The 24648-nt window shown below is 42.3% G+C and overlaps 2 protein-coding genes across 2 annotated transcripts; one reads left to right on the top strand and one right to left on the bottom strand.

Moving 5' to 3' along the window:
* Nucleotides 1–3569: 3569 nt before the first annotated feature.
* Nucleotides 3570–13215, top strand: HTRA4 (HtrA serine peptidase 4). The gene is made up of 9 exons (XM_090258278.1): nucleotides 3570–4044; nucleotides 4468–4567; nucleotides 5266–5470; nucleotides 6558–6752; nucleotides 7152–7184; nucleotides 8559–8673; nucleotides 9083–9140; nucleotides 9571–9666; nucleotides 13050–13215. The coding sequence occupies exons 1-9, from the start codon at nucleotides 3570–3572 to the stop codon at nucleotides 13213–13215; spliced, it is 1443 nt and encodes a 480-aa protein (XP_090114404.1).
* A 6403-nt stretch (nucleotides 13216–19618) lies between these two features.
* TM2D2 (TM2 domain containing 2) lies at nucleotides 19619–24447 on the bottom strand. Its single transcript, XM_090258624.1, has 4 exons — nucleotides 24119–24447; nucleotides 23216–23303; nucleotides 21399–21514; nucleotides 19619–20435 (listed from the first exon to the last, which is right to left on the bottom strand). Exons 1-4 carry the CDS (start codon nucleotides 24343–24345, stop codon nucleotides 20222–20224), a joined length of 645 nt encoding a protein of 214 aa, XP_090114750.1. The 5' UTR covers nucleotides 24346–24447; the 3' UTR covers nucleotides 19619–20221.
* Nucleotides 24448–24648: the final 201 nt, after the last annotated feature.

Raw genomic sequence — 24648 nt, 5'->3', positions numbered from 1 at the left:
CTGATGAGAGGAGGTTGGAATTCCAATCTTGTCCCTAACCAGGTTTTATTTGCTTGTCCTTGTTTTAGTCCCTTCCCTTTGTTGTCAGGACAAGCACAGAATCTTAGGCCAGTCATCTGGTTTTATCCGATTCCTGTTTATTGGCCGAAGTTTGACTGTGAAGTAGAAGGGTAGTCACTGAACCACCTGAAAGGAGGGAGGAGTGGTGGAAGATCCAGGCTCCACTTGACTGAGATTCGTTTTGAGGGGAGGTGTTAAGTCTGGGGGCTGGCAGGTGATTCCCAGAATGTCTACCAGGGCAGATCCCCACGGGATCCCCATAGGGGAAGAAAGAGGGACCTTTTGTAAAGAATGAGAAATGATTTGTTTAATTCAGCAATTGTGAGAATTACTCTGTTTTTGTTTAGATGTTCTTTGACCCCAAATACTGTCAGTGTGAGGGACAGACCTGCCCACCTAGTTTCTGTGTCTGGCCCCAAGGATGGGTTTATCAGTGTTAAGTGTTATGACTATTGAGAACAGAACAGACATTTCCCTTGATATGGTGTTATGATGGAATGAGTGGAGAGTTGATATGTGTATGATAATTCACTTGTGTGATAGATCAGATCTCTATTTTAGAGTTTTGGATTTCCTTTGAAGTAGGTGCCCGGAAGAGATAGTTTAGAGTTTATCCAGGTAAGTTTTTTTTTTGATCCATGTTTTCCAGACAGAAAGAAAGTTCTGTTTTAGGAAAGACAGATAATCTTGAATTACTGCCTCACAGCTCTTTTTAAATGGGCCAATATTAGTCTTAAGTTTTAAGTGCTGTAACGTGGTATACCCTGACAGATTGCTTGCTTTCTATTCTTTGTGTTGTCCTGTGAGTGAAATCTTGTGTATTTGCATGATCCGACCTTGTAATCTGATGCGGCTCCACGTACTTAAGAGCAGAGAGATACAGAGAAACTCTTGATAGGTATTTATATTTTTAATAAAATAGAAACTGCATAGAAACATTGATTTAGAGGCTGTGCATTGCTGACTAGAGATTTCCCATAGATCGCATTTCCCACCCAAATTTTGGGGTGTGCTTTCTTTCATTTGACAGAAAGATCCTATTTCTGGGGTCCCTGGGAGAATTTGTCTGTCAGCTTACGTGCTAAACTGCTACCAGGAACTTATCAGGGTTTCCTAAGGGAAGAGAAAATGTAACTCATTTCTGTCTGTAAGTTTTATCAGCCAAATCAGCTAATTATATCTTTAAACTAAAAACTTAATGACTAGCAGAAGAGGCTAAGAGAAACATTTTTATCTAAGTAAATCCCTTTCCTTTCTTATGTCCAGATCAATGGAGAGGCAAAAAGATATGACCAGAAAATTCTTAGTGACTTGAGAGAAATCTTATGTTTCTTTCTGGCATCATAGTTTCCTTGAAGTTAGCGTCATGTTGAAAACTATTCTTGACTGCACTGTGTTGGACCTACCCTTCACTTACATTGTTTGGCCTCATGGTGCTGGTATAAAAAAAGGAAACCTACTACTGGCTCTCCCTGTCTCTCTGTCTTTCTCTTTTCTGCAGACTCATATACTTTTGTCCTCAGAAATCCTCGGTTTGGGAATTATTTATTTATGAGTGGTCAAGATTACAACATACTTCAAGTAGCCTGCTTTCAAGAAGTCATCCCAAATTCTTAAGCCTCCTTGTCCCTGATTTCATTTTCCAGTTTTCCTCCAGAAAATTATTTGGCTAGGCAAAAGAAAGTGCACAATAAGCGATATTGAATTAATGAAAATAAATTAGGGACTTTTGAGATCTCTTTAAACATTCCCTATCTCATGAAAAGTTTTAAGTTATAAGAATCTTTTAGTGTTTAAATTATAAAAACTACCCATTTCTCTCTCTTTCTCTTTTTAAAATTAAGCTCTCTGTTAGATTACTACTGCTAAAGTAATTGGTCATTAAGTAAGCTGATATGTTTCTTATTCAGTAAGGTCTATTTTGAGAATGTGTTAAATTAAACATACTTATAAATCCAGATTGTATTATCATGATAGAGGGGAAAAAAAGGACTCCGGCTAGCAACTACTTGGGAATTGCAAGTTAGAACATTAATGTAGAAAAATATAATCAATCAAGCCTGAAAGGGTTCTCATTCCCAAACGTTATTTCAGAATTCCTTTTGTGTCCATATTTCTTACCTTCTGGTCAATTCACACCACAGCCTTTTAATGTCATTACACATGTGAGCCAAAGATGTTGCATGTATGACCAAAGCATTTAGCCTTAAATGTATAAAGTGGAACCAAATGGAAAAAATGGGGTAAAGATGCATATAGGTTAGTAGTTAAGTTCATAGGCTCTGGGATTAGTCTGAGTTACAAAAAATAAAAGGAACTAAAAAAGATACTGCATTTTCTTGGTGGAATAAAAACCTTCTCTGAGTTGTACTGTTTTTAATAAGACTTTTGACAGTGTCCTGACTCACTGTATGTAACAGTATTTCAGGTGGTCTTCCCTATAGCTAAACAAACTATTTACCATCCACTGTTAATGAAAAGCTTAAGGATTTGCTATCTCCAATCAGTTATCAGTTAATGGTTGGTAAATATAACTGGGCATTTTGCATACTGTGAGACATCATAAACATGCATAGACTAGAGTGACCTCAGGTCAAAATGTTGGGATTACACATCTGTTTCTGGGCAGAATGCTAGAAGATTCCCATGAGAGCGAGCAGATTTAAGGTCCAACTTTGTAGTTCACTTGAAGCAAAAGGTTTTTCTTTTCTCTCAGAGTATAACTGCTCTGATACAGGCTAAAAGGACCCAATAAATAAATAGCAGGTTCAGCAGTGGGATCTGATGTTTGTTTTCCCTGTGAGCTAGATAAACAAGCATATGTAGGTAACTATTTTGGAAGTGGAGTTTCCCAAATCTGCTTTGTTTATAAACTTTGAACATGTCAGAAATGGACAGGCTTATTAAATCTTTTCATCGAGGTCACTTTTCCCCTTATACCTTTTGAACAGTTTGATTCCTTTCCGTAGTGCTTAGGAAGGTGTGGCATGATTCTGTGTTTTGAACCGGTATGTCTTGGCTGTGAAATGCACTTGCGCTGGAAGCACTAAGCTGAGTGCATGGAAACTGTTCTGCTTCTCATTTTATGTAATCTATGAAATGGTGTGTAGCAAAAAACAAACAATTTTCTAAAACTGTTTCGTTGCTTGTTTTGTAATAAAACCATGTGAAATACTGAAATGTGGTGTGTTTTCCTAACGCTGACCTTGGGTGGGTGATCACTCTTGTCAGTCTGCTCCTATTGGTTTCCTGGGCTTCACAAAGTAGGTCCCTGTTCAGGGTTGGGCTGGGGACCTCTCCTCATTATCTGGGGGTGGATGTGGCCCTCGGGGAGGGACTGGCGCTGGGAAGATATATGGGTGTGTATATGGAGAGGTCTGCCAGGCTCTGCCCCTTAGTCTGGGACCGGTGGAGGCGGTACCCTATCCGAGAGAAAGTGTTGCTCATTTAAGAGTGGCTAAGGGTCCAGGGGAAAGTAGTTGGAAGAGTGGGAGGAAGAAGGGAGCAGGATGACTAGACTTCTGCTTCGACCAGCTGGGCTTGGACAATTCCTCCTCCTGTGTCTGCTGCTGCCTCCGGTACCCGTTCCCAGGGTGGAGGCTCGGAGGACCTGGCGCTCCCCGTTCTGCCCCGCTGTCTGCGAGCCTATGCGCTGCCCCCCACTGCCCACCTGCTCCGCGGGTCCGGTGCTGGACCTCTGCCGCTGCTGCCACGTGTGCGCTGCAGCCGAGGGCGAGGTCTGCGGCGGGGAGCTCGGCCGGCCCTGCGCCCCGGGGCTGCAGTGCGGCGCGCCATTCAGCCCCCGGCGCCTGGGTGGCACGCGGTTGGGCACTTGCGGCTGCCCGGGGACTGGGGCGGCTGTGTGCGGCAGCGACGGGCGCACCTACCCCAGCCTATGCGCGCTCCGTGCCGAGAACCGCGCCGCGCGCCGCCGTGGCGGGCTCCCGGCGCTGCCGGTGCAGAAGGGGGACTGTAGGGATCCAGGTGAGTGTCAGGGCTGCGAGCTCTCAGGGCACTTTGGGACCTTTCTTAGGGAGCGAATTTCAATCGTGCAGCTCGCCCGGGGTTCTACCCTGCTCTATCGGCCTTAGGGATTCCACTCCTTGTTCCTGATTTTCTTCCCTCCTTAGGTGTCTTTTTACCGGTTCCCATGTGGGTTTTCCCCAGTTTCCTCCCCACACCTGTTAAATGTCGTCTTCCCTTTTAATTTTTCTTTTCCCTTTTTCCAACCGGGATGACGGATCTGGTTCCCTTAAGGCGTTCTCTTACGGGGGAGACTGAAAGGAGGAAGGGGAGGGAAGGCGGGGAGAGACGCAGAGGAGAGACAGAGATTTGAGATTGGACCTCTGAGAGGGCCAGAAGGCCAGGGCCCCGTCGCCCCCAAGGATGGAGCATTTTTTTCCACAGGGACCAGAAGCGCAGGCTGGCTCAGGAGCAACTACAACTTCATCGCCACGGTGGTTGAGAAGGTGGCGCCGTCCGTGGTTCACTTGCTGCTGTTTCGCAGGTAACGGAGGTGGGAGGAGGTCGTCCGCCACCCGCTGATGTCTGCTCCAGGCCCCGCGCTCAGTATCAGGTAGTGGTAAAAATCGTTGCGAGGCTCAAAGCGGTCCAATCACCTGGTCGTTGGAGGGGTAAGGATTCTGACTTCCAAATCTGAGAATTCCTGCGCATTTAGATGGCTGGAGTTTTTCTCTCCCTCATCTCCCACAGACAAAATTAAAGATCAGGTGCAAGAGCTAGAAAGCATCTGGATGATCTTGCTCAGCACCCCCATTGCCGTGGAAGGAAGCTCTCTGGCACGAGGCCACTTAATAGTGGAACCTAAACAGGAACCATACTTCCTGGACTCCCTCCCAGCCTGGGTCCTCCATGATTTGGCACTAAGTCCACTTTTGCCTGCAGTATTGTGGTTCGGTTAGGCCTCTTTGAAGCAGAGGATTGTTGCTTTGACCAGCTCTGAAAAATGGAGTGTCGCTGGAAAAGGAGAGTTGGAATCAGCCCTCGGTGGTGTTCACAGAGATGGCCAGGCCACTGAACCTGCAGAATCCAATTACACATGGAGAAAAGGGAAACAGGAAGGGAAAAGTAAAATGTATGAGAAAACTGTGCTGGAGGGATGCTAGATAAATGTGAGGTTTCCAGACTGTGGTGGATTCCCTGACTTCCCTGCCCTCTGCTTATGCTGTTGTCTTGCTGAGATAGGTCACCTCTCAGCGGGGAGGATGTTCCTGCATCCAGTGGCTCTGGGTTCATAGTGTCTGAGGATGGGCTCATTGTTACCAACGCCCATGTCCTCACCAACCGGCAGCGAATCCAGGTGGAGCTGCAGAGTGGGGCCCAGTATGAAGCCACTGTCAAGGACATTGACCATAAGTTGGATCTTGCGCTGATTAAGATTGAGCCAAACGTGAGTATTCCAAGGGCCAAATTAGAGTCTGCATATTTGGGGGATTTTCATCAATTTGTTCATAGTTTCTTCCCCACCCCATTTTTACCCACACCAAATCTTTTCACCTGGTGTATGCTGTTTTCTAATTTCCTTCTTTTCTGTTTTTTAACTCCCTTTTGTTTATTTTCTTCCACGCCAATGAGTAGGTCCCGAACAATTTCTATTAACTATAGTCTTTTTTCTTCTTCTCTTCCTCCTCCTCCTCCTTCTTCCTCCTCCTTCTCCTCCTCCCCCTCCTCTCCCCTTCCCCCTCCTCTCCCCTTCCCCCTCCTCTCCCCTTCCCCTCCCTTTCCCTTTCTCCTCCTCCTGTTCTTCTTCTCCACCTTCTTCAACATATGCTACTTCTGGGAAATTTATTTCTCTTAGAGTACTGTTTTAGAGTACCATGAATGATCACAATGAATCCAGAGCTGCTAAGGAATACTTTGAGGTCCTGTTACATCAAGTGTGGTCTGCATAGCAGCAACATTGACATTATCTAAGAATTTTTTGGAAATGCAGAATCTCAGACCCCAGCCAGGCCTACTGAATTAGAATCTGCATTTTCTTAAGCTCCCCGGGTGATTCATTTGAGAACGGCTGCTCTGGGTGATTTCTTTCTTTCTTTCTTTTCGTTTCTTTTTTCTTTTTCTTTTTTCTTTCTTTCTTTCTTTCTTTCTTTCTTTCTTTCTTTCTTTCTTTCTTTCTTTCTTTCTTTCTTTCTTTCCTTCCTTCCTTCTTTCCTTCTTCCTTCCTTCCTTCCTTCCTTCCTTCCTTCATTCCTTCCTTCTGTAAACTTTTGAGCTGGACCAGCACTAAGTAAATTGCTAATGTCAGTTTATGCTCATCAGCTACTTCACTTATGGTTTATTTTTAGTAATTTCTACAAAGCAATACTTTTAGATTTTAGAGATGATCCCAATCATCTTAAGTGAGAGTCTGGGTGGGTGATTCTTGGATTATAAATACCAAAGTGACAAAGACAGTGTCATGTATGTGTTGTACACAAACACTGGTTGATTCTATTCTTGATTTGTCCTCCACATCCCTTCTTGCCCATATGCAGACTGACCTTCCGGTGTTGCTGCTGGGAAGGTCATCTGACCTGCGGGCTGGAGAGTTCGTGGTGGCCTTGGGCAGCCCATTTTCTCTGCAGAACACAGTGACCGCAGGAATTGTCAGCACTACACAGCGAGGGGGAAAAGAACTAGGGCTGAAGGATTCAGACATGGACTATATCCAGACTGATGCCATAATTAATGTAAGTCACTTGGGAGGGCCATTGAGAGGAACAGTTCAGAGGGGGCATTCTTTTCCCTTTGGCCTTTCAGGGGTGCCCAGAGGTCAGTTAAATCATTCTGAGAGGGATGGAATGTTCTGTAGTTAAGAGTTCAGCCTGTTTGATAACTGGCATCTATGTTATTGGGTGGTCTCTTAGGGTCTCTCATAGAGCTCACCCTACTGTAGGAAGTGGTGGTCCTTTTGCTACTGTTCTTTAACTGCAGGGACTTCAGTGTTGATGATGATGGGAGGACAACTCTGCCTGCCTTAGGGGAACAGGGGCTCCCTAGAGCAGGCTGTTTTTGATAAACCTGTTTAGGAACCATGTATAGTTGACAAAGAGAAAAGTACTGATGGCTTTTTCAAATTCTGTCTCCAGCACGGGAATTCTGGGGGGCCTCTGGTGAACTTGGTAAGTGGCCACTTTCGTTGCTGCTTCACATCTCTTCCTTTTAAAGACTTCATAAATTCCATGGTGCAGACTAGTCATAGTGTAGAGAGAGATCTGTGGTATGATGCTTTTCTGTGACTGCATCTTAAGCAAATTGAAGCAAATTTAGGAAAATTTAAGACCCACAGTGGATTTGTCATCCTGATGTGTAATCTCATCAACTGAGAGCGTCACCGTTTCCTTATGCTTTACTTACAGCTCGCCATGTGCTTTCTGTTTTCACTGGACAGTTAACAAAGCCCAGGGTACTGAGCCCTAATTTATGTCAAATGACCAGCTGTGCTATTCAATGTATATCCTTGAAGGTCCCCTGCTGCTGCATATGAAGAACTGTCTCTCATCCAAAAATGCTAATTTAATGACATGATCTGTCCAGGTTTTTAGTCTTGACCCACTCATAGATGACAGAAAGGCCACAAATCAAATCCACTGCTCTGTCGTGTATTTAATTCTTAAATTTTATTCAGTCTCTCTAGCAGAAATCCCAGCACTTCTAGTTGATCAAAGGCATGTAAAAACACAAGAGTGTAACGCTGTGATCACATGATCCTACTCTCTGAGTTTTTGAGCTGATTGGTTTTAGTTCATTTTTACACATTATCCTTACTTGTTGGAGGATAAATTGTATGTGAAGTTGTTGAGCAATTTTACTCATAACATTGCATGCAATTATTTTGTGCCTTCTTTCTCCAGTAGAAAACGAGTTTCCTAGAGCAGGGCTCATATGCAGACTTTCAGACCACACTGTAGACCTATTGAATTACAATCTGTATTCTAATAGGATTAAACATGTCATTAAATAACATGATATTTAAAATCTTTTCCATTACCTAACAAAGGCTAGAGGATGATGAAGTGCATGAAGGTGAAAGTATTCCTTACTTCATAGCTTTGGTTTAGTAGAGCTTTGTTCCTAAAGTCAATTACTAGTTCTTCTGAATAGTTTCATTGAAGTGTTGCTAAAAATCTAACAGCTTTTTGCCTTTGTCATGTTTATTTTTAGCTTCATTTAAGGAATGAAAAGGCAAATACCCCTTGTCCTCTTATCTGGGTCAAATAAACTGTGGCTCACATTCAAAATCAATGTAATTTGGCAAAGGAAAAATGAGCTCAAGACTTAAAAACAATTCCTCAGCAGGAATTTGCACATGTAGGTCCCCCCTGCTACCCTACCACACTCTTGGCCCTTGATGGTAACATCCATTGATCTCAATTGAAGAAGCACACATTTCCTCTAGCCCGTCTGTATTCTGACCCCAAGTCACTAGCTTCGCTCCTTCCTAGTTGTTCAGTTTGCACAACTTGGTCACTGCATGGTATGCCTTCCCTTGCCAGGATGGTGATGTGATTGGCATAAATACACTGAAGGTGACTGCAGGAATCTCCTTTGCAATTCCCTCAGATCGAATTCGACAGTTCTTAGCAGAATTCCATGAGCGCCAGTTGAAAGGTAAGGGGAGTGAGGGCTTCTTCTTCCTCTTGTGTATTTTTTTTACAGGGGGTTGGGGGATGCTCAATCTATTGTGGAGACAGTTCTGTAGCTTACCAAGCCTCTGGTGCCCAGTTCCTGTCATGGTGGTTTGGGTGGGACTATGGGGCCTAGGCACGAAAATAGGCATGAATAGTACCCAGAAATATTTGAACTATGGTGGAAAGGAAACCTGAGGGGTAGAAGTGGGGAGGTGGGTGGAAGGAGTGACTGTATTAATGACAAAGGTTCTCTCAGGCACATGTTTAATAGCTGACAGCCTGAGAGCACAGCTATGATGGTAAAAATCTTGTGACTCTGGTGTCTTTTCAGATCTGCTGAAAGGAGAGAAGTTTTATTGATGGTAATACAGGATAATTTTCTTTTCCAGGAAAGACTCTTTCACAGAAGAAATATCTGGGTCTGCGAATGTTGCCTCTCACTCTGAAGTAAGCATGGGTTTGAATATGTTTGTTTGTTTGTTCATTTGTTTGTTTTCAGAAGCCAAAGCCATAGCTGGACAGTCTTGACAGGGACACTGAACTTCCTGGATTGCAGCTGGGCACTCTTGTGGCCCCCGGCCCTGCTTACTACAGGGCACGTATCTGCCTCTGCCTGTACCAGCATACACTGTACTTTTCAGTTTTTTTCACCATGCCTGTATTTTATAACGTCCAATGGCTCTGGGTTTTCGCATGGAGAATCAGAGCACCCCCAGGGAAGAATAAGTGTGACTCCCTTGATTGAAGCCTCTCTGGCCCCTCTGAGCCTTGAGAGAACAAATAGAATATTCACTGGGCTTCAAAGGCTTTGTGCAGGACTCAGATCACTTCATGGTGCTTCTTAACTTTATGGAAAAACTCTTCTTACTTTTCTTAGCCTTCTTCAGGAAATGAAAAGGCAAGATCCAAACTTCCCTGATGTAAGTTCTGGGGTCTTTGTATATGAGGTGATTCAAGGAACAGCTGCTGAAAGGTAAGAGAAGCTCAGGCCTTTGCCCAGCCTCTGACCTCGCTGGGAGTATGCTATGGGAAATGTGTGCAAATTCTAGACTTAAGCTGTCCACCCACTCGTGCCTATTGGACACTTGAGATGTGGCTGGTGTGACTGATGGACTGAATTTTTAATTTTCTTTAAATAAAGAAACCAGAGTATGTAGAATATTTTCCCATTGGACACACCTGCTTTTTTAAGGGGTAGCCAGGGAGGGCAGGGCACAGGGAAGACTGCCTTTCACTTTAATCATTGCATTGTATAAGATAGTATCATTGGGTGTGGTTTCTAGTGGATTTCAAAGACTTAAAATGGAATCTGAAATACATACTAAGAATTATTAAAATATTAATGTTAAAATGACATTTTATATATATTGAGTTAAATAAGTTATGTTATTAAAATTAGTTTCATCTGTTTAAAATTTTTTTGGAAAAAATGTGGCTACAGGAGATTTAAAATTATATATGACATATGTGGATTGCCTTACATTTCTATCAGATACTAATGCTGATTTAGACTTGTGTACTGTAAGGGCCTTTGTTTTTGGAAAGGCTTCTCTGTTGCCCAAGAATGCATGATATGAGTTAATAGCCTCAGTTTAAATTAATGTTGCTAGGATCCCAAGTCTACCCTTTCAATACCTTAGTTATTAAGAATCAGAAAAATTCAAAGGGTTAAAAGTTTAAGAACATATTTTAGGTACTTTAAAATACTTTTTTCTTTGAATTATAGATGCCAGTTATCAGAGGGCAGCATTAATTAAACAAACAAACAAAGGAATAAATAAAGTGAATAAAGAAAGATTAGAGTAGCTCTCCAAAAAAGATACTCCAGCTGACTTTACCATTGTTTTGACCATTTATACTAACTACTGAGGGAAGAGGTGGCTTGTCCAACAACTATTCTCCCGGATGTCTCTCTTAAACTTCTTCAGTGTCCCTCTGTCACTGTATTTTTTTTTTAATGTGTTTATTGCCATTTTATTATTCATAGTTTTGATCTTTTTCTTAAATAAGTCCCTTTAACATTTCATATAATAATAATTTAATGATGATGTACTCCTTTAGTTTTTTCTTGTCCGGGACACTCTTTATATGTCCTTTGATGCTAAATGATAGCTTTGTTGGGTAGAGCAATCTTGGCTGTAGGTTCCTGCTTTTCATGACTGTAAATATTTCTTGTCAATCCCTTCCAGCATGCAAAGTTTCTTTTGAGAAATCAGCTAATAGACTTATGAGAACTTCCCTGTAACTAACTATTTTTCTCTTTCTCTTTAATCTTTGGCATTTTAATTATGATGTGTCTTGGTGTGGACCTATTTGTGACAACCTGGCTTACACTGTTTGTCCCACATTTAATGGTGTTGGCAGCCCGCCACTTAATGGGCTGCCCCCAGCCCTCCTACCTCTGGCTAAGAGGCCCCAGGCCCAGCACTAGCAGCAGCCAGCTTTGGATTACAGTTTGGCTCTGCCTGGGAATCTCCAAGCCCAGCACAAATAGCAGCCATCTGCGGATCACTTTGCAGCTTGCTTTGGGTGGCACTGGGTGGAATACAGGTGGTGGCTGACACTCTCTGTATTTGTTTTTTGAAAGCTCAATAATCTGTTTAGATTATAGCAACTCTTTTAGTAGGTGGCAAGAAACCATAGGGTACTACCTGTTCAGAATAGCTAAGTGTTAGATCCCATATTACTACACTTGGCTTGCCACAGGCTTATCTACATTTTCTTGGTCTCCCGCTCCCCTGTATTTTCAACTTCTAGTTCAAGGCCAAAGCTATTTCACCTCCCCAAGTCCTTGCTACTCATGATGTGGTCTGTAGACCAGCTGCATTAGCATCAGTTGGGGCTTTTTTGAAATGTAGAACGACAGACTCACCACTGAATCAGAAACTGCATTTTAAACAAGATCTCCATAATTTGGATGCACATTAAAATGTGGGAATTACCACTTGCTTGATGTCCTGCTAACAGAAATCTGTTCTGGCTCCATGCACTTATATCTAATACTAATGACAAGAATTATAGTAATAACAACTGGCATTTATTAACCACTTACTGTACGTCAGGTACCATTGGAAGTGTTTTACATGCTGGGTTTGAGCCCACAGTAGCCTTGTGACATAGGCATTATTTTACAGAGGAAGCAGCTGTGGTATAGAGAGGTTACTGTGAGAGTTACACAGGCAGCGGGGACGTGGGACCTGATGCACCCCCTGCATTATCCTGCTTTTGTGGCTGCTCTTCTTGCTTCTGAGAGGCAGACTGACTGAGTGGCAAGAAAAATGGTTTTTAAGCCTGAGAGACCAGGAATCGAATCGGTGGGACATTTATCCTGTCTGAGCCTCATTTTCTCATGTTTGGTGCACAGCGTGCACTCAGAAATAATTTGCAGGTTTGTTTCTTTTCCATTCCCAGAACTACCATGAGTTAAGCTCATTCTTTGTGCCTTGTCCTATCTTCCTGAACTAACCTTATTCTGAAGGCTTTCCATGCTTTTAGCTCTATCTACCTTTAAACTTTTCTTTACATCTTCTTGCTTTAAATTTATCCTGTTATTTAATAAACTCCACATATCTTAGTAATACTTTCTATTATTCTTCCTTGGGCTTCCCATTTCTCTTAAACAGTGTCGACTGGAGTCATTTAATTTTATGTCCCTCTTCCGGCCTATTTTTGACTTTAAGACAAATCAACAGCATGGCTATATATTCACTGAAGTGTTGGAGGTGGTTTTTCTTTCTAGAATATACATTCTGTGTGAAGCAAATTTGTAGGAGACTCAATACAATTACATCTTTGGGGAAAAGGAGTCTAGAATCAGAGTCTTAAATATTTAGACTTGGAAGGGTGACTGGTTTTTGACTTATTGGGAGCAGAGGTTTTAATAGTGTAGCTCAACTCTTGTTCCATAAACTCTGGTTGAAATGGGGCAAGAGGGCTATCAAAATCAAATTGATCGGAGTGTAGCTGTCTGGGAAAAAATATATTGCTTGTGCTTTTCATGTTTGCTCATATGACTGGGAGTATGCTTGAGGTTAACAGAGGTCAGAGATTAATAGAAAGTAAAAGCTAAACTCCTTATTCCAAACCAAATCCAATACATGGGAGGAGTAAACTTCTACACATGATTCTGGAAGAATATTAATTTTATAAAGGTAAGTACATTGTTGTTCTCCAGGTGATTTCACAGCAGATCTTAGAACAGTCTTCATATTTGAAAGGATTTAGGCTATTTCTGGTTTCTTGGTTGGTGTATTTACTGCCAACAAAATAGTAGTGCCCTAAGAAACAGACACTAAATTCTGGCTGGGGATAAGTAAAACTCTCGGAGTCTCATGATCCTTTTCTCCTCCCTCCCAGCTCTGGGTTGAGAGACCACGATGTAATTGTCAGCATAAATGGGCATCCTGTTACCACCATAACCGATGTTATCGAAGCTGTTAAGGACAATGATTCCCTTTCCGTCATGGTTCGTCGGGCGAGTCAAACTTTGATCCTGACAGTCACACCTGAAATAATTGATTAAGTATCTTGCTTTAAAGAGAAACTATCTAACAAAACCAAGGCTATATTACCTGGTTTGTATTGAAGATGTGCCAAAGATGGCAAGTGATATTAGGATCTCTTTCTTATAAAGGAAAATGAATGCTTTAAAACACACACACACACACACACACACACACACACACACACACTCAGAGACCATTAGGTTGGGGCTGCGACTGTTGCTAAGAAGCCTTACTAAGCCAGTGGAAGAAGGATGTGGTGCCAGGAAGTCTGGAAAGCTGATAAAATTTTATTTAAAGATAGGAACAACTGAAAAACAGCCAGTTTCTAATTTAACCTTGACAGAAGGACACTTCAGTATTTTAAAACTTCTCTATAACCACAAGCTGGATATAACACACACACACACACACACACAGAGCATACCCATACCTGCCTCTTGGGTATGGCAATTTGGGCTGAAGTCTGGGCATCCCCTGCAGTGCCAGGTCCCGGGGCAGGTGGGAGCCCCGACTTTCAAGTGCAGTGCAGACCGAAGGAGCCACAGTGCCCTGTCCTCCTGTCCACCCACCCACCTGGAAGTAGCCGAGTCCTAGCTGGAGGAACCAGCTGGTAAGCTGGAGACATAATTCTCCAAAAAAGAGATGGAGCTTCCAGAACTCTGAAGAGGGACCCTGGGCCCTTCCATGGCACACTTCGGCCACCAGGATCTGTGCTCCACCATTCTGGCCTTGTCCTCGGCTGTCACACTCTGGTCCTTGAAGCAGTTGGCCACACTGTCGAAATGAGTGATGGTGGCACCGAGAGTAGGAGCCAGGTTCTCCTTCTCTTCTTGTCCTGCTGGGACCAGAGGGAGTCCAGGCAGTGATGGGGCACCACCTTTTTGAAAAGCTCCTGGGAAGCAGGGGAGTGTCACCCAGCCTTATCACACCCAGGAGCTCAGCATCCACACTCATCCTCCTCCCAAGTCCCAGGGAGGATCCGCAGTCAGAACTGGAGTCAGGAAGCTGAGGAACACACACACACACACAAAGAGATGCACAAATAGATCTACCAAATACTAAGAAACAACCTGAATCCAGAGTGCAAAGGAAATTAAAATGCTTATTAATATTTCCTTATACAATCAATTTCTCAGATTGTATCATATTTGGCCAGGGTTTATGGATACAGAGGATGGATATCATTTATACGTCAACTTGAAAGTGACAATTGTGGATTGTCACAGAAGATTATTAAAGATTCTCAAGTTATCACTCTAGCAGTGGAAACAACTTTGATCTCCAACAGCTTTTCTGACTGCAAGAAGGACGCCTATAAAACAGATACTTCAATAAATTATGGACTACTTTTTACCCAAGCTCTTCCTTCTGGCAACATTAATTTCAGTCTGAAAGCTGCCAAAGCGTTTTTTTTTTGTGTGTGTGTGTGTGTGTGTGTGTTTGTTTTTAAGAAAATAGCTTTTGATGGGGTTTCTTACTATCTTTATGGAAATTTTAAAAAAATTGTGAGATAGGACAGAATTTGTGCTTATTTGGCCAGGGTTTATGGATACAGATGGATATCATTTATATTATTTGACATCCATCCTCTGTATCCATATTATTTATATTATGAATATAATTTAGTATATTATTTCAGGTAATGTTTTGTTTTTTTTTCAGACTGCTCTTAGAAGTGAGTTTTTAAAATATGACATCTATGCAAAATTTTATGTGTTTGTGTACTTCTCTGGGGAGAGGGTCCAGTTTCTTAATGACTCATGATTTAAGAAATGCTGCTTTAGAGTGTAGAGATTATGAATAAAAATCCACCAATTATCACTGTCATAAAGAAGGTTAAGTTCAGAACTTTCAAGAAAGAACAAAATAAGCTGTTTTAATTCTTACACAATTGCCACTATTTAATAATATAAGAACAGTGATCATATTAATCAGGGGTAATAAGGCTGAAACTTTTAGGAAAGCCATTTCATGATGGAGTATATCCAGAGTTATTTTAACTGTGATTCTTGGTCTTTAAGCCAATTATAATGAAACTTAAGTTTGGACAGTTCTGCCTTGTTTCTAGAATTTATAAGTTCTTCCAAATAGCAGGATCGTAGTTGACTTATCCATAAAGTTCTTTTACTTTGTATTTAACAGTTCTTTTCAACTTGGATAGCAAAGGATGGGAATTAACTTTATAACACCAATTACTATTCCAAACATTTCCTTTATCCCCAGTGATTCTGGAATGCAAAAGCCTGGCTGTGTCTCTTTTTCAAGTATATTTTATTGATTTTATTGTTACAGTTGTCCCAATTTTTTTCCCTTTGGTCCCCCTCCACCTGGTACCCCCCCTTCCCTCCAGCAATCCCCCACCCCCCTTAGTTCATGTCTGTGTGTTGTGCATGTAGGTTCTTTGGCTTCACCCTTTCCTATACTATTCTTAACATCCCCCTGTCTATTTTGTTCCTACCAATTATGCTTCTTGATCCCTGAACCCTTTCCCCCTTCTTCCTCCTCCCCCCTCCCAAATGATCCCCATACCTTTTCTTCTGTTCCTGTTCTGGTTGTTTGCTTAGTTCCTTTTTGTTTTTATTTTTATTTTTTAGATTCAGTTATTGATAGTCATGAGTTGTCATTTTAATGTTCATAGTTTTGATCTTCTTCTTTTTAAAGTATATTTTATTGATTATGTTGTTACAGTAGTTCCAATTTTTTACCCCTTTGCTCCCCTCTTCCCAGTACCCTCCTTCCCTCCAGCAATCCCACACCCCTTACTTAGTTCATGTCCATGGGTCGTGCATATAAGTTCTTTGGCTTCACCCTTTTCTATATTATTCTTAACTTCCCCTATTTTGTACCAATTGATTATGCTTCGTAGTCCCTGCACCATTTCCCCATTAATCCCCCTCCCCGCACCCAGCTGATAACCCTCCAAATGATCCCCATACCTATGATTCTGTTCCTGTTCTGGTTTGCTTGGTTGTATTTTGTTTTTATTTTTTAGATTCAGTTGTTGATAGTTGTGAGTTTGTTGTCATTTTAGTGTTCATAGTTTTGATCTTCTTTTTCTTAAGTAAGTCCCTCTGACATTTCATATAATAATGGTTTGGTGATGATGAGCTCCTTTAGCTTCACCTTGTCTGGGAAGCACTTCATCTGCCCTTCCATTCCAAATGATAGCCTTGCTGGATAGAGTAGTCCTGGTTGCAGGTTGCCTTTTCATCACATTGAGTACTGCTTGCCAGTCCCCTCCTGCCTGCAAAGTGTCCTCTGAGAAATCACCTGATAGTCACATAGGCACCCCCCTCCCCCCCATAGGCAACTCTCCGCCTCTCTCTTGCTGCCCCCAGGACTCTCTATCTTTCACCTTTGGCATCTCAATCATGATGCGTCCTGGTGTGGTCCCCTCAGGGTCCAGCTCGCCCGGGACCCTCCGTGCTTCCCGGACCTGTATGTCCACCTCTTTCGCAAAATTTGGGAGGTTCTGCTCATTTTTTTCAATTCTTCTTAACTCTGCACTGGTTGACAGTTTTTTTCTTCCTTATGTTCCAAATCATTGATTTGAACCCTGGTTTCCTTCCTTTCACCATTGGTTTTATGTGGATTTTCCTTCATTTCACTTAGCATAGCCTTCACTTCTCTTATGCGTTTGCCATACTCAAGCATATCTGTCAAGCCTGTGAGCATCTTTATCGCCAGTGTTTTGAATTCTGTGTCTTTTGTTAGGTTGTCTATCTCCTCATCTGTTAGGTTGCCTATTTCTTCGTCGCTTAGTTTTCCCACTGGAACCTTGACCTGTTCCCCCTTTTGGGCCGTACTTCTCTGTCTCCTCATTCTGACAGGCTCCTGTGTTTGTTTGCCTCTGTGTCCCAGGTAGAGCTGCCCTTCTTTTTCTTAAATACTGTAAGTCCCTTTCCCTTTAACATTTCACGTAATAATAGTTTGGTGATGATGAACTCCTTTAGCTTTACCTTGTCTGGGAAGCACTTTATCTGCCCTTCCATTCTAAATGATAGCATTGCTGGATAGAGTAATCTAGGTTGTAGGTCCTTGATTTTCACCTCTTTGAATTCTTCTTGCCAGTCCCTTCTTGCCTGCAAAGTTTCTTTTGAGAAATCAGCTGACAGTCTTATGGGAACTACTTTGTAGGTAACTCTCTGCCTTTTTCTTGCTGCTTTTAAGGTTCTCTCTTTATCTTTAACCATTGGCATTTTAATTATGATGTGTCTTGGTGCGGTCCTCTTTGGGTCCAACTTGTTTGGGACTCTCTGTGCTTCCTGGACCTGTGCGTCTATTTCCTTCACCAAATTAGGGAAGTTTTCTTTCATTATTTTTTCAAATAAGTTTTTAAGTTGTTGCTCTTCCTCTTCTCTTTCTGGCACCCCTATGTTTTGAATATTGCTATGTTTAAAGTTGTCCCAGGGGTTCCTAATCCTCTGTTTTTTTCAATTCTTGTTTCTTCTGTTCCTGATGAATGTTTATTTCTTCCTTTCATTCCAAATCGTTGGTTTGAATCCCGGCTTCCTTCCCATCACTGTTGGTTCCCTGTATATATATTTCACTTTGTAGAACCTTCATTTTTCCTTTGTGGCTGTACTCAATCATTTCTTGAGGATCCTGATCACCAGTGTTTTGAACTCTTCATCTGATATGTTGGCTATCCGTTTTGTTTAGTTCCTCAACTTGGCAGCCTCCCTGTGTTTTTTTTCTGTGTATTAGGTAGAGCTGCTTAGAGTCCATAACTAGGTAGTATGGCCTAACATAATAGGAGTCCTGTAGGGTCCAGTGGCATAGCTTCTGCTATCACCCAAGCTGGGTACCTGAGGTGTGCCTTTTGTGTGTACTGGGTACATCCTCCACTTGTAGTTGAGCCTTGGTTGCTGTTGGCAGGTCAATGGGAGGTATTTACCCAGGCCAGTCAGCTGCAAGGACTAGCTATGACCACTGACTACCAACCTCCGCCCTCTGTGGAGGATCATCTGTGCAGAGGCAGGGTGGTGGTGCTCCGATGTGGTCTGTAGCTGTCCACTGGCTGCACTGGCTCTGGAGTTTCCCAGGTGGTGCAGGACAATGCCAGCCCCACCTGCGTTTTGCCTGGGGCCACCCTGCCTGAGCTACAAAGCAATATGATGGCTGGGCTTGGAGATTCCCAGGTGAAGCCAAGCTGTGAATCTAAGCTAGATGCTGGTAGTGCCAGGCCTGGCGCTCACTGAGGCTGCTTTGCTTGTTTAATAGGAGTTAGGAAGTTGTGAAGCATGAGCCGAGACCAGCCATTCATATGGAAAAGCAGCTTGGGTGGGCCTATAAGTTGGGTAGGGTGGGGTCTTTGGTGATCTCCAAGGTAGGTCAACAGTGTTAGCCAGGTTGATGGAGTCTCAGGTATGGCCCCAGCTTGCCAGCTCTGAGGGAGGAGGGTTAATAAAGAGACAAGGGCTTCTGCTCACCTTGAGGCTAGACACTTCAGTTTCTCCCTGTATGCCACTGGTGCCTTTCAATCTTCTACCCTGGTGCTAGAGCTCAGAGGCAGTGAATCTGAGTAGTTGAGTCCCTGTGTGGGTTCTTTAAGAGGAACTGCTTGGGGCTCCAGCAGTTTCTTCCACTGACTCAATCCCTGCTGGTTTTTGCAGCCAGAAGTTCTATGGACTTACCTTCCTGCCACTGGAACCCTGGGCTGGGGGGCCTGTTGTGGGGCTGGGACTCCTTACTCCTGAGATAGCTCTCCCTAATTTTTATCCACCACACGTGGGTGAGAGACCAGCCCATTCTGCGCCCTCACCCCTCCTATCAGTCTGGATAGATGTGATTTCTTTAATTCTGTAGTTGTCAGACTTCCATTCAACTATATTTCTGACAGTTCTGAGTGATGGTTATTCTGTATTTTAGCTGTATTTTTGATATGGTTGTGCAAAGAGGCAAGCCATGTCTGCCTTCGCTGCCATCTTGACCGGATCCTCTCTGTGTCTCTTTCTCTATGACTGACTGCTGTAGCCCACAGTGACAGCTTCTGATATCAAGTTTATTTTGACAAAAAGCCTTCGGTTTCTCTTTCTCCCCACAAATCGCATCCTAAATCTACCCAGCAGTTAGTAATAATATCCTTTAAGTAAGAGTCTGTTTTTCTTTCTGAGAGCATGATGCTCACCTTATCTTACCTAATAATGAAGAAGTTTTATAATCATTTGTATGAAATATTTTTTTACCAGCCTACAACATGGGCTCTCTAAACTGGTAAATGCTACTCTTTAGATAGGAAAATTCTGCCAAGAGGATAGTCTATTCCATAATGGAATGAAAAAATTATTCCCATATATAATTATATATATAACTATATATAATTATTCCATATATATATATATATATATATATATATATATATATATAATTTCCATGTATATATTGCCTCCTAAACATAATAATGGTGAAACAATTGGGTTCATTAAAAGGGTAGTTCACTTTAATCACTTAGCTTTTAGCAAAACAAATATAATTTTGAGGTTCACTCTACATACTGAGAATACACAAACATCATTCCAGGTTGGCAAAATTTATAATGCAGTCTAAATCCAGGAAGTCAGAATTTCAGTGTGTATTAAAATGCATGGCCATTTCCACTTCTGCTGCAGATTTTCATTGGTTCAGCTTCAGTTCTCTGCATGAGACTCAGGGTCACAAAAGGCATGAGGCTGAAAATGTTCACTTTGCTCATCCTTTTGGGTCTACCTGCTTTTGAAGATATAGCCATGTACAGAAATAAAGAGTATATAAACCCTTCCACACCTTATAAGTTATTTGCGAGGTTTTATATTTTGTACATGAGGAAAGGTTTAAACTGGGTTCCCACAAGAGTGTTTGCTTGTCATTTCTAGTTTGCAAGGTAAAATCTGGGTTGAAAATCCAGCCTAAAGAGGCCTTCTTAACCAAACCCTTTCCCTCCAAAGAGGGCAAGTAATGGTCAGGTCTGATATCGGATGAGTTTTCAGTCTGTAGAGATGAGTTCAAAAGACTGGCCTCTCTGTGCCATAACAGCAGCTCTTTTTAGTAAACAGTGCACCAATTGCTGCCATCACTTGGCATCAGCCCTCCAGTTATAAGCAATATAAGGTCAACAAACCACCAAATCCCAAGTCCTCCAAGTGTCAATAGCTTCCCTACTGCTGTGCCAGTGTGTCCCAGACAGAAACGATCCACTCCAAAACATCCCAGGAAGAAGGAGTAGAGTAAAGTGGTTATGAAGTAGTGTCCGGTATACCTAGACAAGAGGAATTAAAAGGAAGATGTTTATCACATGAAAATTAAAACACTTAATGATCAATGAATTTAAAGAAAGTGAAAAGATGGTGCAGCCAGTCCCTCTGTGGCCTCTTACTCTCTTACCACCCGTCTTGCCTCAAAAGATCTCTTGTTGGTCTAGAGTCTCAAAAGCCTAATTGCTAAGATATGGAGCACCTGTTAGAACAAATATTGAGCTGGACTGGACAAGAAATTATCAAGCACATTAGCACAACAGGCGTCCTGGTAGGAGTGGAATCTGGGCCCCTGCTGTTCCCCTGCACAGACTCCTTTCCTGAGGCTGTAGTTCTGCATGTAGTTCTCTAATGATGTGTCGACTTTCCTTAAATGAATACTGATCTCCATATATCTTTTATGCTGTCTCGTGGCAACTAAAAATGGGGACATCTTCATAAAGACTTGTGTCTTATATACTGTGATGACAATTGCATTTACTTTAATATCATCACTAAACATAGTCATAGATTCCTCATTAGCAAATGGTATAAGTAAATTCGGTGCCTTCTAGCAGAATTTTCATAAATAACCCTAATTCTTTAACTTGAAGATAAACTGATTTTCAGGGAAAGGCCCATACTTTTCATAATAAAACCTTCCTTCCTTTCACAGAATTTATGCCTGTAACAGGAATTTTGGAGCTAGATCATCTGGCCCAACTCCTTCATTTTGTAGATGAGGCAAGAGAGACTCTGGGCACCCAAAGGTACTTAGCTAATTGGTGAAAGAGACACTTAGACCTGATGGTCTCTGGTCTTGGGTCCAGTGTCATCTCTATTATAACTACATTGCCCCTGTTTATGGATTATGTATAGTAGTAATCCTTTAACACTTAAGGTGAAAGAAAAAGTCACATAAAAGATGACAAGGAAAGCAGCTCTACCTTTATCCAAGTACCAACTACCCCATTCAAAGTAACACTTACTTTATACAAGGTTTATTCTCTCGGAGGAAGGTCCTAGGACTGGCACACTCAATTCCAGTCAGGGCCCGGCACTGGACTGACGTGTGTTCCACATCACTGTAGGCCTGACCACCGAACTACGGAATGACAACCAAAACAAAAGAAACCAAAAGAGAGAGAGAGAGAGAAAAAAAAAACCCTCACCAAAGCAAAATATATCAAAATATATCTTAATGAATAAAATCTGACTCAGGACAACAGTTATTCTAATGCAGTTGGAGTAAAGCTGTGCTAAAGAACAAAAAATTTAGTGACATACTTCAAGTGACTGTAAATTAGTCCGTCCTAAATGTACATTGTTTTTAATAAACTCCTCTTGTTTTTCTTCTTTATGACTGGCTTCTTTAATAATATAGTTAATAGTCAGTTTCATTAAATGCCATTTAGAGTAGATGGACACAATGCTTTAACAATCCTTTATTTATAGGAAAAAGAGCACATTACTAAGCATTTGGGAATGGGTATTTAAAAAATTGATATGTATTACAGTTCTGTTTTATATATATTATAAATGAGCCTATTAGGAAATAACTGAGAATATCAAATGACTCAGGACTTTATTTAGGCCATGAATGTGTAATTAACAGATATCTATAGTGAATCTACAGTATGTTTAAATTTCAGCAAAAAATTTCAGAACAGGACCTCTGACACTTTGTACAAGTGAATTCTAGAAGAGAAAGCACAGCTGTACACTCTCTATTGGCACCTTGACAAGTGCCTCACTACTATTTTTGCTGGAGCATTTCTCAAAGGAAAGGGAGTAGGAAATAATGATGCTCTCTCCTTGCACCTCCCCCCGAGACTCAGGTGCCTGAGTACTCCCAGTCCTCTAGGACTTCTGGGGGAAGTAACAGTTTGAGTGCCTTCACATGATCAATTCAGTTTTTAATTAAAATGGGCAAAACTAAGTGATCTCTACCCAATGCTAACTCAGACTTTTATCAGTAATTAATTATCAAGAGAACAAAAATCTCACTGTATTAAGAATATTTATTTACACCATTGCAGTATGAGTTGCCTTTTTAGTTTTATTAGTTTCAGGTTTATTCCTCTGTGTCTGATTTAGTACAAAGAATGTTTTCCCATAATTCTGTTACGCCGGACTGTGTCTTGACTTGCATTATGCAGCACAATATAACATAATGGTGAGTGCCCAGTGTGGAGAACATGCATGAATTTCCCCAGTTTTGGGGAGTCTGACTAGGCAATGTACACTTAGCTTTAGGGATATCACTAATGGAAATGAATGGCTTCTCTCCATTCCAAGAGGCCATTGTTACTAAAGGCTTCTCCCACGAAGACATATACTAAGAGGCTCTATCTGTTTCTGAAAGACATGGTAGAAACTGCTTCCCTGGTATAAAGAAAGGTCACTGGCAAGAGGAGCTTTGTCCCAAATGCAAGTGTAACAACATACTGCTCAATTCATCATCAGTTTTAGAAAGTGCATAAGCCTTTCTTTTGCCCTTTCAGGAAAGTGCATATCTTGAAGGATAGTTAGGGGTAACATTTTAGCTTCAAATCTGTCTATATCAATGGCCAAAGGAACCAAAGACAGGTTGGTCTTTGCACCTGGGTAGTTTTGACACAGAGACAGCTTCTTCCTGAGGAAACTAAATGTCTTGTTCAGTCACTGACCCTGGCCATGCTGGAAACTTCCAACAACAGTTATTCTGATGAATTCTAGAAACAGGTAACTTCATACCCTTATACTTTTCTGTAACTTTAAAAACACATTTCTGGAAGTTTGTTTACGGAACAACATAAAAACCCACCTTGAGACAACCATAACCAAGTTCCAGGGATGCAGTTGCATTTCCAACATGATCCACTGGGTCTTCACATTCTATGAATTCATCAGGTCTGTAAATCACCAGTAAGATCATGATCATCATATGGTCTTTGCAAATGGCTGTTCACATGTATGTAATCAAACCAGGCAAGCCATTTCTTCAACTTCTCGGGAGTTTAATTTCATTCTGACTCTTTCCCAAAATAAGAGATTGTGTTAATTAGACTGAAGCATGGCAGGTCTAATAGACAGCCATCCAAATGACCTTTTTCTTGGGGCAGGAGATTGTTTCTGGTCCTATTTCTATGCGGATTCTACTCCTGCCATGGCTTCACCTCTTCCTTAAGTAAACAGCTGCAAGGCTATGAGGGCAAAATAGAGACCAAAAAAGTCCCAGTTCTCTTTGCATTTCCCAAATGCCTTTTCTTATTTGAATAAAAAGAGATGATAAAAAATAAATTGGTTTTGCAACGGCAATGCTATTGCTTTTTTCTAGAAAGTACCTTGTAGGCAGGGATGAGTAATTCACTTCATTTGTATCTCACACAGTACCAGCACCTACGATGGAGCCTCTTTTGGGTCAAAGGGGGCAGGATAGAGAAGGTACAACCTCGTACCCTTCTTCCGGAGGCTATGTGATGTCACTCCTTCCTAGTTCTTTTCTTTTGGGGATCGCAAAGAATCTGCCATTCACACACAAGCTTTCCCCCCGCATGGATGGGAGGAGTGACAAATCTGTCATGACATTTACGTCTCGTTTATTGACTATCGGGTCCTCAGCTGGAGAGTCCGGAAAAAAAATAAAGCAGCCTCTCCTCCCCCGCCAGCACAACACCCATATACCCCAATCGCCATCTCCACCTGCCTCGACAACTGGGTAGCTTACAGGTATGAGCAAAGGATGACTGGAGAGCTGGGGTCGCCATATTCCAAGCTTGGAGCACCTGCGGAGAACTCAGGGATGCCGGCGCCAGCGGATGTGAGCTCGGGCTCTGTGGTAGCGTTGTACGAGTGGCTCCGAGAGACACAATGCAGCAGAAGTAGATTCCCCAACAGCAAAGCGGCCTGGCCGCACAGAAGTAAGTAACTCACCGGGAAACTACCCAGCACCATCTTCCCGGTCCCAGTGGCAGGGGCCGGGCCTCCTCCTCGGACAGGCACCGGTGATCCAAGCTCCGCCTGCTCTGGCCTCTCCCCGTAGCTCCGCTCCTCGCTGCCAAACAGCCAACGAGCACGCAGCCCGGCGCTCCTCCCAACCCCCAACAACCAATCAGGAAAAGCTGCGCAGGGGGCGGGGCTGTGCTTGGCTTTTGACTTTCAATTCCTCCTCTGAGTCACATGCTCCTCCTTTTTCTCTGAGTGCTTCCTCCAATAGGTTCCCTCGACCCCCAGAGTAGGCGGGCCTGGGGGAGTAGA

The sequence above is a fragment of the Furipterus horrens genome, unplaced genomic scaffold, assembly GCF_987537825.1.
Source record: "Furipterus horrens unplaced genomic scaffold, mFurHor1.1.pri manual_scaffold_12, whole genome shotgun sequence".
Lineage (NCBI taxonomy): Eukaryota > Metazoa > Chordata > Mammalia > Chiroptera > Furipteridae > Furipterus > Furipterus horrens.
The sequence above is the reverse complement of the archived record's forward strand: the minus strand, read 5'-3'. Positions and strand labels throughout refer to the sequence as shown.

Bases quoted from the DNA above. Each gene is read 5' to 3' on its own strand.
- HTRA4 (XM_090258278.1), top strand. From the start codon at position 3,570: ATGACTAGACTTCTGCTTCGACCAGCTGGGCTTGGACAATTCCTCCTC. The intron at 5,471-6,557 runs GTGAGTATTCCA...GCCCATATGCAG, and splicing joins TGATTAAGATTGAGCCAAAC to ACTGACCTTCCGGTGTTGCT. The intron at 6,753-7,151 runs GTAAGTCACTTG...TTCTGTCTCCAG, and splicing joins AGACTGATGCCATAATTAAT to CACGGGAATTCTGGGGGGCC.
- TM2D2 (XM_090258624.1), bottom strand. From the start codon at position 24,345: ATGGTGCTGGGTAGTTTCCCGGTGAGTTACTTACTTCTGTGCGGCCAG. The intron at 21,515-23,215 runs GTGGGTTTTTAT...GTCATTCCGTAG, and splicing joins TTGGTTATGGTTGTCTCAAG to TTCGGTGGTCAGGCCTACAG. The intron at 20,436-21,398 runs GTAAGTGTTACT...CCTCTTGTCTAG, and splicing joins GAGAATAAACCTTGTATAAA to GTATACCGGACACTACTTCA.